The following is a 16,269-nucleotide window of genomic DNA, read 5'->3' as shown; positions in this document are numbered from 1 at the left end:
CTGTGTCAGGGAAGCCTAGGGGTTGAAGATTACGTCATCTTTCTCTTTAAAGAATTCTCAGTGTTGTGACTCCACCTAATAACGGGCCTAACCTGTGATCGAGGGCCCCGCAGCAGCTTCCCTTGACAGTTCCCGTGGAGAGGGACTAAATTTTTTCACACAAAAGCTGAAGCCCCTCTTCTAAGAGGCTAAAGCAGGCGCACACTTGATTAATGAGAAAGTATTAACCCTCTGCATATACCATAACGAACAGCCTACAATGAACTGCAGTGCAACTCAAGTGATGCTTCACCTGGGAGGATAGCCACGACACCTCATAGCAGGCTAATTCAACATATTTTATTGCTATTAAGTAACTATTCAAAATTTTTGATAGACAAGGACTCTAGCAAAACTATAAAGGCTGGCTGTACCTGCACGCCAGCCAAGGCTAAGAAGCACCGAAGGTCTTCCGCCGGCTCAGCGCTCACAAAGTCTCATCAAATTATTCATAAAACCTATGTAAAATAATATAATTAAATTTAATTTTATTCTAAGCATGAAATGGATATTTCTAGCATTGTTCAGGGCCTATGCAGCACACTGCTACCGAGCGCAGCTGGTTGCTTGCTGCAGCTGATGAACGAAGGTAGTAGAACCGGATATGTGCAGTCATGCGCCCCGTATGTCTGTAGAAAGAGTACAAATGAATTAATATAAACAATAAAAAAATAAAATAAATTTAATCTCTGAAAAGGCAAAGAAAACGGTGGCTCTAGCTCCAGCAGCAAGCCCCTCCCCACCCTTGCGGCAGCGGTGCTGCTGCTGCTGCTGCTGCTGCAGCTGTTGCACAGCAGAGGTGGACTGCTGCTGCTGCTGCTGCTGCTGCTGCTGCTACTACTACTGTTGCGGGTGTTTATCGTTCTCACTGTTGCTTCGCTGGCATTCTCTCGTCTCTCGCTTTCTGTCTTTTTTTGGTTATTTAGAGTTTTTGCGGCTTGCTGCTTTCTTTGAATTCTTCTTTCCTCGTGCGTCATACCTAAGGTGGGTATACACCTTGTGCTGCATCAGCGCAGAGCGGTGCGCGTACAGCTTGTGCGTGCGTTGGGTATATTTTCTTCTTCTTTTTAAGGAGCTTTCATTACTTTTTCTGCAAAGTGCTGCTGCTTTCTGGTGTCTTCTCTGTTTGGGGTGCGAGGAGCGGTGTATCTGCAGTATTGGAAGGGCTCGCCCCTGGCTGCTAGACTTGCTTCGTTAGCTGTATTTTCTGTGCATTCATTTCTTTGTCAGGGTCTATATACTTCTTCTTTTCTATGTTTTGTTTTGTTGCATTAGTTTGTTTGTGTTTTATAGTTGTTTATAGTCAAGCGTGTAGGTGTTTGCTGCGGGGGCGGTGGTGCTTTCCATTGTAGTCGCTTACCTATTGCTGCTCTCCTGACGCTGCTTCTGCTGCTGCTTCTGCTTCTGCTGCTGCTCTCCTCAGGATACACTTATGTCCCTCGACCTCCAGAACCTCGGCGTCTCTGACCCATTCGCCAATGACACCACCAAGGCAGGTGGTGTCGGCGGTAATGCTTCAACGCATCTCATTCGTAAGTAATATGCATATATATGTGTACATATATATGTGTATATATGTGTATGTGTATATGGATAAGTATGCATATGTGTATGTTTGTATATTTATGTATACACGGAGAAACATGTACAGGAAATATGTATATATATATATATATGTATACATGTATGTACATTTATGCATGTATTTATGCATGTGTACTTACATATAGTATAATATATAATAATTCATTATTATATATATGTATGCCGTCAATTGCTTCGTGTATATCTCCATCGATTGATCTTCTTGTTCGTTTGCAATATTTATTACTTCTTCCGCGAGTGTTTTATTTTCTTTTTGTGCATTTGTTTTATACATCATTTCATTTTGACTTTGTCCTTTGTAATCCCCCTTGCATTTCCTCATGCGTTTGTTTTTGTGTTTATTTTTATATTTATGTCGCTGACTGCGGCAGCAATGAGCGGAGTCTCATTATTCTCTGTGTAGCAAGTGCAGCTGCTGCTGTTTCGTATGTTTATATATATATAGTGTATGTATATACATTTTTATATACGCATATATACAAAATATATATACATATGTATACCTCTATATATATGCGCATATATATATGTATATATATGCTCCTTTTGTTTTTCTCTGTTTGTTTGTGGCGGCTTAGCCTTCTTCGTACTCCTTACTGAATTGTACTGAGTCTCATTCAAGCGACAAATGAATTATGCATGCATGCATGCATAAATATATATATTCATGTGTGTATATATTTATATATAATGTTTGGGGTGTATGCGCAGATATAAGGAATCAGCAGCGCAATGGCCGCAAGAGCGTAACGACAGTGCAGGGTCTGCCTAAGACCTTTGATTTGAAGAAGATGGTTCGTGCATTAAAAAAAGAATTTAGTTGCAACGGTACAGTTATAGAAGACGCAGAGCACGGAAGTATTATTCAGCTGCAAGGAGATCAACGCCAAGCAGTAAAGGAGTTTCTAGAAAGAGAAGGCATCTGTGGGTCTGAGCAGCTTCGTATCCACGGGGTGTAGGTGTTTTTATCTTTCTTTTACTTCTTATTGTTCAGCTGCATTCATCATCCATTATCAACAACATCTTCTATATTAGCTGCCACTTCCATTCATTAACCAACCCGTTCCGTTCCTCTGCATGCATGCATGCATGCATGCATCCATGTATGTACGCATGCATGCATGCATGCATGTCTAGTCTAGTTGCTGCTATCTCTTAAAACGCAAGCAATGTGTGCTTTAGAGGGCAGCTAGAGGGGAAAGCGAGCTAAGAAGCTGTATACTGCACAGCGGCCCATATCTTGTGGGTGTCTTCTTGCTTCTTTGCATGCATGCATGCACGCATGCATGCATCATCATGGTCGCGTGCATATGCGTGCATGCATGCATGGTTTTCTGTGTTTGTTCGGGTTGATATTGCCGGGTAGGAAGAAGAAGGAGAGTGCTTTACTCTCCTTGTTTGGTGTTAATTGGTATATTAACGTTACTATAGGAGTTGTGTAGTAGAGGATATACGTTTGTATATATTTAAATATATATTTACGAAAGATATATTTAAATATATATAAATATTTATATTTATGGTGGGGGAGGAGTTGGGGGGGCCGACGAGGCAGCAGACGCAGTAGTGCAGATGGTGCTGAGCTTCCTGTTGTATAAGGGAGAAGCAGCCCCGGAGAATGAGCAGCAATCCATCGAGCCTGCTGCTGCTGCTGCTGCTGCTTCATGTGTCTCTTTTGAAGAGACAAATGAAGGCAGGGCCCCCTCTCATCGCTGGGTTTAGGGAGACTCTCCTTGCAACCCCTGAAAGACACCTGAAGACCAATCACCGGTTTAAGAGGTGGCATATTATATTACCTTGAGCTGTACATACACCCCAATGGGGGCATTCGTAGTTGCTGCTGCAGTGTAGTAGTAGTAGCAGCAAATGTAGTAAGGCTTCTATCTGCTGCTGCAGCAGCAGCAGGCAGTTGAGTCTGATGCTACGGCATCCCGAGCTGTTTAGAGGTGAAGGCAGCATAGCAGCAGAACTTAATATAGTAAGAGTAGGAGGAGCAATTTGTTTTGCTGCTCGTTACTGTACAGCAGCTGCTAGCTAGTTCGGTACCAGCAGAAGTAGCATACAAGCTGCCAGATGCTCTTGCTGAGGGTTGGGTACAGCAGCAAACAGCAGCAGCAGCGAGAAAATAATTGAGGTGTCTATATAATGACAGCTCTTGACTATTTTGTATAGAGGCGTCTGAGCTTTGTTGTTAGTTTTTGTTGCTGAGAAAGCACAGAAGTTTCTGATATATAAAATAATATGACAAAAAAGCGTAAAGGATCAGCAATAAATATTAGTATTAATATTACTACTACTACTACTATTATTATTATAATTATATTATATATAATAATAACATATAAACAGAGGCATCTAATAGTGCTGTAGCATTATTAGACCTATTGTTTCCAATAGTTTTTATTAAGTATCCATCCATACACAAGTTTTATGTATATATATATGTATATATATGCATATATATATAGGCATATATATATGTATATGTATATATATATATATATATATATATATATATTTGAGTGTAGCGCAGTGAAGAGTATGAATATCCACTCTTTCTTTTCCAGACAATGCCGCGCGAATCAGTGCGCGAAGCCTCTGGCTAGCTAGCTGGCTAGATATAGCTAGCTAGCTAGCCAGCGAGCTACAGCTAGGTGCCAGATGGCCAGAGAGCCTCAGGAGCTGTTTGCTTGCTGTCGTTTCTCTCTGTCCCTTCTTCTTGTCTCTCCTTCATTGCCTCCTTTCTTCCGCCTCTCTGTGTTCATACACTGTACACTTTTCTCTCCCCCGATGAGCTCGATCTGCAGCAGGTGTTACTGCAGAAAAAGTGTTGTTGCTGTTGCTGCTGCTGCTGCAGCTGTTGGAGAAGCAGCAGCAACAACGCTAGCATTAAATACTAATTGTCTTATTCAGTTGAGGCACCCAATCCAACTATGTACAAACGAACATACGCATAAATATGCGAGTAGATACACATGAATACATGTACATAAATATAATAAAGATATATAAATATACATTTTAAATATTTTATTATTTAGTAGAGTTTAAAACACAGACCCGAGACGAACCTGCAATGAAAACTCGTTTGAACTCCTATCTCTTGGAGTGTATAGGCACCTTGCTGAGAGCAGCATTTTTCTTCTTTTGTATATCCTAAAGAATGGCAGAAGTAACGATAATAATATCCGAAAACATTATTAAAACTCTTCTTTTTCTCCTTTTTCTTTGGGGCTGCATGCATGCGACTAGCGGCTGCGTTCAGTTGTGATCAGAGTGGAGCGCCATATATCTTCTTGTGTTTCGTTTGCGATTTTTGAATTAAAATTTTGTTTTTTTGGTTTATTTTCTTTTTATTTTCTCCGTGTAAGTTGCTTAATTTCTCTTTTTCAGCGAGAGAGGCGGGGGGCTCGCCTTGGCTGTTGCTGCATGCGCAGCGGCGCTTGGAAGCTCTACGCTACCCTAAATCCGTGAAGATAAGGAAAAGAATATTCTTTTTTGTTTGTTTCTGTCGGTTTCAGCAGCTCTAGAGGGGGGAGGAGGGGCCCCGGGGCCCCCCGGTCTATTTCTATCACCAGGAAGTGCTGCTTGTAGGCATATAGAGAAGGGTATATTTCTTACTCCTACATCACAATGGAGCAGCTTGAACGCCTCAGCCTCATCTCGCGCATTGCAACGGAACTCCACAACCACTGGGGAATCAGCGATAAGGTAGGCCTTTCATTAAAGCATGCATGCATGCAAATATGCATGCACGGAGTGTATATGCTGCGTCCTGCGCCTGGATGCGCTGCAGACAGCAGTATTATTTGATAAATGCGCTATTGCTGCTGCTGTTGTTGCTGCTGCTGCTGCAAGAGCAGCTGCAGCAGGCCGCAGCAGCAGCAGCCTAGTGTAGGAGTTTGTGTACGGCTAGAGTAATAATATTGCATGCATTTGTTTTGTTGTTTTTCTATGAAGCGCATTTTGCTCACCAACAACGAATTAAGTGTTTAGTTGCAAATATGTCGATTTATATATTCGTTAATATATATATCTACATATATATATACCTATCTATACCTATATATATCTCGGTCTCTATCTATATCTATGTATATCTATATATCATATCTACACTTATGTCGACAATACCTAATACATATATATACATATATATTATATATCTACATATATATATATATATATTAGTATTGTTGTTTTGTTTGTTTGGTGGGTTGCTCAGGACTTAGCGGAGTTTGTGCTGCATTTGGGCGAAGAGTCGAAGTCTTTGGAGGAATTCAGAGCGAAGTTAAAGTCCAACGGCTCTGCAGTAACTCAGGCCCTGGCTGTGAGTCTGTACACCTCAATCTCACGCTTTGTGTCGCGCACTAAGGCCCCCAAAACTGCAGCAACAAACAGCAGCAGCAGCAGCAGCAGCAGTAGTAGTAGTAGTGGTGCAGGAAGCGGCAGCAGCAGCAATGCGGGAAGCAGCAGCAGCAGCAGCACATCACCAACCCCTGCAAGCCACTATAAAGAGGAGAAAGCCGCCTCTTCACCTTCACCTACCAGCAGCAGCAGCAGCAGCAGCAGCAGCAGCAGCAGTGGAGGAGTGAAGCCGCTTCCAGCAACTGCATTTTCTTTGTCTAATCATCCGCCAACTGAAAAAGAATTGAAGTTTCCGGGCCTCTGCATGCAAAATAGATTTGATAGACCTGAGTTGCAGCTAGAGAGGCCTGATGAACATGCTCCTCTCTCTGCGCATGCACAGAAGCTGCTAGAGAGAGAGAAAGATGACAAAGAATTATTAAAAGAGCAGCAAGAGGCATTCAATAGAGCGAAGAACGGAGGTTATTGGGGAGGAAAGGACAGCAGCAGCAGCAGCAGCAGCAGCAGAGGCGGTTTCAGTGCAACGGGAGCGAACGCCCTGCCTGTGGGCGGTGGATCCCCAGCAGCAGCAGCAGCAGCAGCAACAGCAGCAGCAGCAGCAGATGAAAGCTTGAATTTCTGCGGAAAGAAGAGGGCCCCTCTTGAACGCTACGGTATTTATGATGGCATAGTAACGCGCATTATGGAGTATGGGGCTTTTGTTCAATTAGATTTAGCAGAAGGAAGAAGAGAAGGGCTTCTGCATGCAGCAGATATGAGCAGGCCAGATGGAGGCCCCTGCGTCAGCGCGTACGCGTTCGATTCCCACCCCTGCAGCAATAGCAACAGAAGCAGCAACAGCAACAGCAACAGCAGCAGCAGCAGAAGCAGCAGAAGCAGCAATAACAGCAACAGCAGAAACATCATACAACTTCATAGGATAGGCAGATACAGCAGAGAGTAACGAAGAGAGGACAGATAAACGCACACAGTTAGAGACACAAGAGACAGAGACAGCAGAGACAGAGAGATAGAGAGAGAAAGAGAGAGAGACAGCATATGCACAGAGAGACAGAGACAGAAGTAGAGACAAAGCAAGACAGGGAAGTATAACCAAAGGAGCTCGATAGAAACAGAGACAGCAGTAGATTGAGAGACAAGAGGAGACAGTCGCCGCTGAGGAGACAGCTGGAGACGGAAACAGCTGCAGAGACACTTGGAGTTAATTTAAGCAGCAGCAGACGCAGCATCAGACTGAGAGGAGAATGCAACAAGGCAGCAGCAGAATCTTGAATTGTATTTATGCTACCAGCCCCACTGCCCCTGCATACATGGATGCATGCATACATGCATGCAAACAAACTGTCTCCGTTTCTCCCTTCTATGTCTACATTTGCTGCTGCTGCTTCTGCTGCTGCTGCTGTTGCTGCTGCTGCTGCTGCTGCTGCTGCTGGTTTTGTCTGTTATATATATAGGGATGCCGTAAAGAAGGGACAGCTGGTGAAGGTGAAGGTGCATGCAATTGCTGGGAGTCGTTTGTCTCTGACAATGCGAGAAGTCGACCAAGCTACAGGCAGAGACCTCAAACCTAGAAATCTACAATCAGGAAATGCAGGTAACGAATGCATGCATGCATGCATGCATGCATGCATGCAGGGTGCTCACTCACTAATCTGCATGCATGCGGCGTGTCTCCTTTGCTGTGTCAGTGTCTGTCTTGTTTTGTTTGTTTTTGTGTCTCTTGCTGCTGGTTGTGGGGTTTCTGTTTCCACATGTTCCTCTATTTGCTGCTGCATGCATGCATGCAGCAACTGCATGCAGCAACCGCTGCATCAACTGCTTGCAGCAAGTGCATGCAGCTGCTGCTGTGGGTGGCTGTCTGTGCTGCAGCGGGGTCACGTGCTGCTCTGTTTGAATCTCTTGCTGAGGAGCATGCACAGGCATTAGAGAAGAAGGGTCTTGGCCGCATTACAGGAGTGAAGATAAACATTGAGTCTACAGAAGAAGAGACAGCTTATGCAAGAAAGAGAAAGTATGACACACTCAAACCCTCAATACCTCGCCTCCCCGCCTGCATACTCTCCCTCGCAAACACAACACCCAAACCACAGAGGGTTTAGGGTTTAGGGTTTAGGGTTCGAGGTTCAGGGTCTAGGGTTGAGGGTTTTGTGTTTGTTTTTCGGGGTTTAGGGTTTAGGGTTGAGGGTTTAGGGTTTAGGGTTTAGGGTTTGCATGCAGGCTGATGTCCGACTACGACAAGTGGGAGGCGCAGCAGCTGCAGCGCAGCGGTTTGGTGAGCAGCAAAGAAAACCCTTATTATGATGAAGAGGCTGGGGGTTTGCTGCCTTCACAAGAAGCAGAAGAAGACGTGGAGATAGAAGTTGTAGACGAAGAGCCCCTCTTCCTTAGAGGACAAACCACCAGGGCTGGTAAACCCTAAACCCTAAACCCTAAACCCTAGACACTGATACGGGCACCCACGGATATCAGCCTCCTCTTAAACCCTCACCTCTTTCACCTGGCCGGGCGTTTGCTGCGTACTGCTGCAATTGTCTGTGACTCCCGCTCGCTGCTGCTGCAGCTGCTGCTACTGCTGGTGCTGCTGTTGCTGCTACTGTTGCTCCTGCTGCTACTGCTGCTTCTGCTGCTGTTGCCACTGCTACTGCTGTTGCTGCTGCTGCTGATTGTCTCCTTTAGGCATGCAGCTGTCTCCGGTGAAGATTGTCGCCAACCCAGACGGGTCTCTTGCTCGAGCAGCAGCAACAGCGCAGTCCCTCGCAAAGGAGAGGAGAGATGTTCGGTAGGAGACACCTGCATGCATGCATGCACACGTTTTGGGGCTTGGGATGCTTGGATGCATGCGGATGCAGGTGTATATACACCCGCATGCAATCCTGTGCATGCAGCGGTGCTGCTGCATGCATGCATGTGGAAGACGCCAATTAAGGTCTTTAGCTTTCTGGGGGCCCGATATGATTATTCTTACTATTATTATTATTGTTCTCGTTATTACTTTTATTATTATATCTACTGTTATTATTATGTTTTTGTTGTTGTTGTTATAATAATAATTATTATTATTATGCAGTATTATTATTTTATTGACTTATAATATTATGTTTGTTATTGTTCTTGTTATTCTTCGTGTTACTGTCATTGTTATTTCTACTGTTACAATTACTATTATTATAACGTTTATTTGGGTTTATTGCATTTATTTTGATTGTTTCCTATAAACAATAAATATTTTTTATTCGTTCGTGTGGGGTGTACATACAGCCAAGCGCAGGAGGCGGCGATCCTGGACTCGATCCCCAAGGATATGTCGCGGCCCTGGGAAGACCCAAACCCTCAGCCTGGAGAAAGAACAATTGCTCAGGCCTTGCAAGGCCTAGGACAAACAGGTCACCCACCTGCTGCTGCTGCTGCTGCTGCTGTCGCTGCTGCTGTTGCTGCTGTTGCTGCTGCTGTTGCCCCCTTGTTGCATTCGATTTCGAGTGCATGTTTATGTTGGGTGGAGGCTTTAGGGTAGTATTATATATAGATGCATATATGCATATATATGTATACATCTCTATACATATATATATATGCATATATAATATATACATATATGTATATATATTATAATTGTATATGGGGCTGCAGGTTATGAAATGCCTGAGTGGAAGAAGCTGTACTTGGGGAAGAATGTGTCGTTTGGTATAAAGAGTACTTTGTCTATTGCGGAGCAGCGACGGTCTCTGCCGATATTTAAGTTAAAAGAGCAGCTGCTGAAGGCCATTACCAACAATCAAGTCCTCATTGTTATTGGGGAGACAGGCAGCGGTATGTTTATACTCACTCGCTAATATAAACACAGTACTTGCATGCACCCTCTCCTGCTGCTGCTGCTGCTGCTGCTGATGTTGCGGATCTTGTTTATTCAATTCTGTCTACTTTCTCTTCGTCTCTTCCTCATCCCTGTTGTACACCAGGCGTAGGAAGTGTTTTGGAGCTGCATGCATGCATGCATGCGTAGGTACATGCATGCATTTCCATGGCTTGTCCGGTATGATGTGGGGTGTATGTACACTGAACAGGGAAAACAACACAAATGACGCAGTATATGGCTGAAGCGGGCCTCGTTACACCTGGGAGACTCATCGGCTGTACTCAGCCCAGAAGAGTTGCAGCAATGAGCGTAGCTAAACGCGTTGCAGAGGAATTCGGGTGCCGTCTTGGACAGGAAGTAAGGGTTTAGGGTTTAGGGTTTAGGGTTTAGGGTTTATTAGGGTTTAGGGTTTATTAGGGTTTAGGGTTTAGGGTTTACAGGTAGGCGTAGCGGGCGAGTCATCGTTTGTGATTTCGTGACGCTGCATTTGCTGTTTCTTTCGGGCTTTTTGTGTAGGAGGTTGGGGTTTTGCGGGAGGGTTTAGGGTTTAGGGTTTAGGGATTAGGGTTAATTAGGATTTAGGGTTTAGGGTTTATTAGGGTTTGGGCTGCTTGCAGGTGGGGTATTCGATTCGTTTTGAAGACTGCACCTCTGCAGACACCATAATTAAATATATGACAGATGGCTTGCTGCTGCGAGAGGCCTTAGTCGATCCGCGTCTCCAGCGTTATTCCGTAGTTATGCTGGATGAAGCCCACGAGCGAACTATCAGCACGGATGTTCTCTTTGGTCTCCTTAAGGTTAGCTGCTGCTGTGCTGCTGCTGCTGCTGCTGCGCTGCTGCTGTGCTGCTGCTGTGGTGCTGGAGCGGTGCTGCTGAGGTGCAGCTGGAATGCTCGTCCGGTGCTGCTGCGCTGCTGCTGCTCGGACTCTTGTGCGGGGTGGCTAGGGTTTATTGCTTAGGGTTTAGGGTTTAGTGGTGAGGGTAGGGTCTGGGGTTTATTGTTTATTGTTTAGGGTTTAGGGTTTAGGGTTTAGAGTGTGGGGGGGATATGTGCGTGGAAGTTGGGCGGTCTATTGTATTTTGGTCTAATTGATATTATAATTGTTTTTTTTGTTTTGTTTTGTATATTTGCATTAAAAAAGCATAGATGCAAATAAAGAGTTATCTCCGCTTCGCCGCTGCTGCTTGGGTGCTTTGCTAGACCTAAGCAGTAGTGTCTCTCTGTCTCTTTTTAATTTCAATTATTAATTTTCTTTACTTTTATTTTGAAGCGGAAGAAACAATGGGGAGGCAGGTGACGGCTGCGTGCATCTCAGCGTAGCTGACAGATACCCTCCCTACAATTGTGTATATTATTAGTCTGTTATTTGTTTGTTGCTGCTGCTGTTCTTCGTATGCTTGCTGTTTGCTTGCTGCTGCTGTCTTTGCTGCTGTCTGCTTTGTCTCTCCTGCTGCTGTTTTATGTCTCCCCCTTGCTTGCTGCTGCTGTTCTTTTTTCTTCTTTTCTGCTGCTGTTGGCTTTTTAAAGGGTCTTCTTCTGCTGCTGCGCGGCTTGCTGGAGAGACAGAGGGATTTTTGTTGGTGTTCACAGCTCACCTGCATGTTCATATCAAGCCCCAAAAGTGCATGCATGCACCCATACAGTACATGCTTGCATGCATATTTGGGCTCTGGAGATGCTGTTCAAGTAGTTTGTCGGAGTTCGCAGCTTTCTGTTCCATACTTATATATATATATATATATATATATATATATATGTGTGTGTGTGTATATGTATATGAAAGCCTTTGCTTGGAGTACATGCATGCATGCATGCATGCATGTTGCATGCGTTTATATTGTGTGAAATATGAAGTTTTGTGTGTTTTTGTTTGGCTTTTACAGGAGTGCTGCCGTCAGCGTCCAGATTTTAAGTTGATAGTAACGTCGGCGACTTTGGATGCGGAGAAGTTTTCGAATTACTTTTTTAATTCAAGTATATTTACAATCCCAGGGAGGACATTTCCTGTTGAGATATTATATACAAAAGAACCCGAGACAGATTATGTAGAAGCAGCTTTAATAACAGTACTTCAGATTCATCTATGTGAGCCTCCTGGTGATATATTATTGTTTCTTACCGGGCAAGAAGAGATTGATACTACCTGTCAGACTCTACACGAACGCATGCAAAGACTTGAGTCAGCCAACCCTCCACCTCTTATTATTCTCCCCGTATACTCCGCTCTTCCTTCTGAAGTTCAAACTATGATCTTCGATCCTGCACCACCAGGGTGCAGAAAATGTGTTGTAGCTACCAACATTGCAGAGGCTTCCCTTACCATTGACGGTAAGTTTGAAGGGTTTAGGGTTTAGGGTTTAGGGTTTGGGTCTATTACCCACCAGGGTGGTGGGTAGAGAGGTTTGAGGGTTGGCGCTTGGGATTAGGGTTTAGGGTTTAGGGTTTAGGGGTTCAGTATAGCGGACCGGCGACTTTATTTTGCATGTTGCATGTCTCTGTTAGAAGCGTCTTCTCCGTTGCTGCAGCAGCTGCTGCTGGAGAGGTGCTTCAGCAGCTGCTGCAGCAGCTGTTGCTGCCTGTCATTTTGCTGTATAAGCTGTTGTTTGTGCTTGTTTTTTCCTTTTGCATGTAGACATTCAAAAAAGCTGTTTATTTGTGAATGTAGGCATTTAAATAGGTTGTTTTATTGCTTTTTATTCGTTGTTTCTGTTTTAACAACGAATAAAAAGCAATAAAACTGAGGAATTTAAATGTATTGCTTTATTCTTGCTTTTATTTGTTGTTTCTTTTTGAATTTAGGTATTTATTTCGTAATTGATCCTGGGTTTGCAAAGGTAAAGATGTACAACCCAAAGTCAGGCATGGATGCACTCACAGTCGCGCCTATCAGCCAAGCAAACGCGAGGCAGAGGGCTGGGCGTGCTGGTCGCACGGGTAAACCCTAAACCCTAAACCCTAAACCCTAAACCCTAAACCCTAAACCCTAAAGTGTGAATCCTAAGCCTTAGACTCCGACCCGTCGACCCAAAACCCCGGAAACCGTAAACCCTAATCCTTAATGCCTGAGGTGTAAACCCTAAGCGCCAAAAAGGAAGAAGCCCCAAAGAAAGTGTTTATGTTTGTTTGCATGCAGGACCTGGGAAGTGTTATCGTTTATATACAGAGGCAGCATACCGTTGTGAAATGCTGCCTACTGCAGTTCCTGAGATACAGAGGACGAATTTAGAAAACACAGTGCTGCTGTTGAAAGCAATGGGAGTAAACGACTTATTAAATTTTGATTTCATGGATCCCCCTCCTGTACAAACCCTAATTAACTCTTTAGAAACACTCTTCGAGCTAGGAGCTCTTGATGATGAAGGTCTTCTTACTAAACTCGGGAGAAAAATGGCTGAGTTCCCCATGGAGCCTCAACTCAGCAAAATGCTGCTTACTTCTGTTGACCTTAAATGCAGCGATGAAGTTATCACTATTGTCGCTATGCTCTCCGTGCAGAATGTCTTCTATAGACCTAAGGTTTGTTTATTATATGTACATCCTATTCCATTATAATAATAATAACAATAAATACTAATTAATAATAATAATGTCAATAATAGCTATAATAATAATACTTATTAATAAATAACAGTAATAGTGATAAGTAAGGGTAAATAATAATAGTAATAATAATAATAAACTCCCAGTACACTCGAGTCAATAGGCTGCGTGTACACCCCATTCCACGAGAATATAAACCTCATTGGCCCCAATACACCTGAATAGAGACTAATGAACAAACCCTAATTCGCTAGAGTTAACCCTAATTAATAAACCCTAACTACTCAACCTGGTCTGTATCTCCCTTCCTCTCTATTAGCACTTGCCACCTCCGCGCATGCATCCAGCCCCGGTTGCATGCATGCATGCATGCATGCATACCTGACTATCTGCATACACGCCTACATGCATTCCTGCCTGCATGCATACATTCCTGCCCGCATGCATGCATTCGTGCCTGCATGCATGCATGCATGGATGCATGCATGGATGAATATATGTGTTGGTGGATATAGAATTGAACGTAAGTACTTGTGATTTGTTTAATTTGAGTGCAGGATCGTCAGGCATTGGCTGATCAGAAGAAGAGCGGCTTTCATCAGCCCGAAGGAGACCATATTACTTACCTCGAACTCTACCGCGCTTGGCAACGCAACAGATTCAGCAATGCTTGGTGCTATGAAAACTTTATTCAGGTTCGAGCATCTACTTCTGCTGCTGCTGCTGCTTCTGCTGCTGCTGTTCTTCCTGCTGCTCCTGCTGCTGCTGTTCTTCCTGCTGCTGCCGCTGCTGTTCTTCCTGCTGGTGGTGCTGGTGTTGCTGCTGGTCATGCTGCTGCTGCTCGTCATGCTGCTGCATCTGCATCTATCTCTTTCTTTCCCCTGATATCCTTGGCTGCTGCTGCTGCTGCTGTCTGTTCAGCACCGGGCGCTGCGGCGAGCGCAGGACGTGAGGAAGCAACTTATATCTATTATGGACCGATACAAACTCGATATTATCTCTGCAGGCAATGACTACAAGCGCATTCGTAAGATTGGCTCCTGCTGCTGCTGCTGTTGCTGCTGTTGCTGCTCGCGGTCCTCTGCCCTGCTGCTGATATATACACATACGTACATGCACTCGCATGTGTGTAAATATGCATGTATATGTATGCGCGCAAGGGAAATATGAATATATATACATTATTTATTTATTTCATATATATATATATATATATGCATATATATATATGTATATACATCTGTATGCATGCATGCATGTCTGTACTTGTGTACGTATGATATATATTGATATCTATGCGTACTTATTTGGTGTATATATGTATGCATGCATACATATTTATTTATATATTTATTTATTTGTTTGTATTTATTTAGCTGCATGCGTCAGCCTCAACGAGTCCCTCGCAGTTTGGTTTGCATCTGCATACGAGACCATTGTTACTGCGCTATTGATTTGCTGCTGCTTCTGCTGCTGCTGCTGCTGCTGCTGCAGGTCGATGCATATGCGCAGGTTTCTTTCGCCACGCGTGCCGCGTAGACCCACAAGAAGGCTACAGAACGCTCGTAGACCATCAACAAGTTTTCATGCATCCATCCAGTGCCTTGTACAACCGGTAACTTCTATTGCTGCTGCTGATGCTGATGCTGGTGGTGCTGATGCTGATGGTGCTGCTGATGCCGGTGGTGGTGGTGGTGGTGGTGCTGCTGCTGCTGCTGCAGCTGATGCTGTTGTTCTGCTGCTGCTGCTGTTGGGGCTGTGTCACTGTTGCTACTACTGCTGCTTTTGCTGCTGTGGCTGATGCTGCTGCATGGGTTTGCTCCTCCCCTGCCGGTATGAATGCCTGTGGCACTACTTGAAGGCCTCCAGCCGAGCATTGTGTTGCTGCTGCTGCTGCTGCTGCTGCTGCTGCTGTTATTGCTGCAGCAACCCTGAGTGGCTGGTATATCACGAGCTGGTCTTGACTACTAAAGAGTATTTGCGGGACTGCTGCACCATCGAACCTCTTTGGCTGTGCGACGTCGCTCCGAAGCTCTTTAAACCTGTGCGTCTGCTGCAGCTGCAGCATATTTGCTGCTCACGTTGCTGCTGCTGCTCCTGCTTCTGCTGCTGCCGCTGCTGTTGCGGGTGGGCGGCTGCACGGCTGCTGGTGCTGCTGTTGTCTCTCTCTCTCTCTCTGTCTGTGTCTGTGTGTGTGTGTGCGATGTCTATCCTGTTGTGCCTTTGCCGCTGCAGCATATGTGCTGCTGCTGCATAGCTGGTCCTGCTCCTGCTGCTGCTGCTGCTGCTGTGTGCTGCAGGCAGACCAGCAGCGTCTGTCTCGTCGTAAGATGCGGGAGAGGATTGAGCCCCTCTACAACCGCTTCGAAGAACCCAACGCCTGGAGGCTGTCACGCAGACAAGGCAAAAGGTAGCCCACCACCAGTGCTGCTGCTGCTGCTGCTGCAGCTGCTGCTGCTGCCTCAGCAGGAGCAAGCGCAGCAGCAGCAGCTGTTGCTGCGGCTGCAGTTTTTGCCTTGTGCAGCAGCAGATGCTGCGGCAGTTCTGCTGCTGCTGCTGCTGCTACTGTGCCGCAACGAGGGTCTCCTTTGGGGCCGTTGTAACGTGGGGTTTGCTCTTTAGCTGCAGCAGCAAAAGGTGCATGCGTCTGCCTGCTGCTGCACACGAACAGGGAGCAGCAAATGCAGTGCAGCAGCAACAGCAGCAGCAGCAAGTGCGACTACTTCAGCGCCTGCTGCTGCTGCTGCTGCAATTCAGAGCAACTGAAGTGTATCTACATCTTATGTCTTTTTTTCTAGTCCGAAGTTCCCTACAGCTGCACGCTAGTTTGCTGCTGCTGCTGCTGCTGCTACTGCAGCTG

General features: G+C 45.0%; 2 protein-coding genes across 2 annotated transcripts; both read left to right on the top strand.

The window, feature by feature from the left end:
* Positions 1-543: 543 nt before the first annotated feature.
* EAH_00029060 (translation initiation factor SUI1, putative) lies at positions 544-2,603 on the top strand (the record flags this gene model as incomplete). Its single annotated transcript, XM_013392622.1, has 3 exons — positions 544-645; positions 1,463-1,571; positions 2,356-2,603. The coding sequence occupies 3 exons, from the start codon at positions 544-546 to the stop codon at positions 2,601-2,603; spliced, it is 459 nt and encodes a 152-aa protein (XP_013248076.1).
* Positions 2,604-5,277: 2,674 nt separating this feature from the next.
* Positions 5,278-15,823, top strand: EAH_00029050 (pre-mRNA splicing factor RNA helicase, putative; the record flags this gene model as incomplete). Its single annotated transcript, XM_013392621.1, has 19 exons — positions 5,278-5,355; positions 5,870-6,801; positions 7,467-7,606; positions 7,882-8,023; positions 8,230-8,420; positions 8,689-8,791; positions 9,271-9,395; positions 9,640-9,819; positions 10,074-10,222; positions 10,483-10,665; positions 11,753-11,843; positions 12,141-12,197; positions 12,669-12,803; positions 13,003-13,385; positions 13,967-14,104; positions 14,331-14,436; positions 14,904-15,024; positions 15,336-15,453; positions 15,710-15,823. The coding sequence occupies 19 exons, from the start codon at positions 5,278-5,280 to the stop codon at positions 15,821-15,823; spliced, it is 3,486 nt and encodes a 1,161-aa protein (XP_013248075.1).
* Between the last annotated feature and the right edge of the window lie 446 nt (positions 15,824-16,269).

The sequence above is a fragment of the Eimeria acervulina genome, genomic scaffold, assembly GCF_000499425.1.
Source record: "Eimeria acervulina Houghton genomic scaffold, Eah_scaff259, whole genome shotgun sequence".
Classification (NCBI taxonomy): Eukaryota; Apicomplexa; class Conoidasida; order Eucoccidiorida; family Eimeriidae; genus Eimeria; species Eimeria acervulina.
The sequence above is the reverse complement of the archived record's forward strand: the minus strand, read 5'-3'. Positions and strand labels throughout refer to the sequence as shown.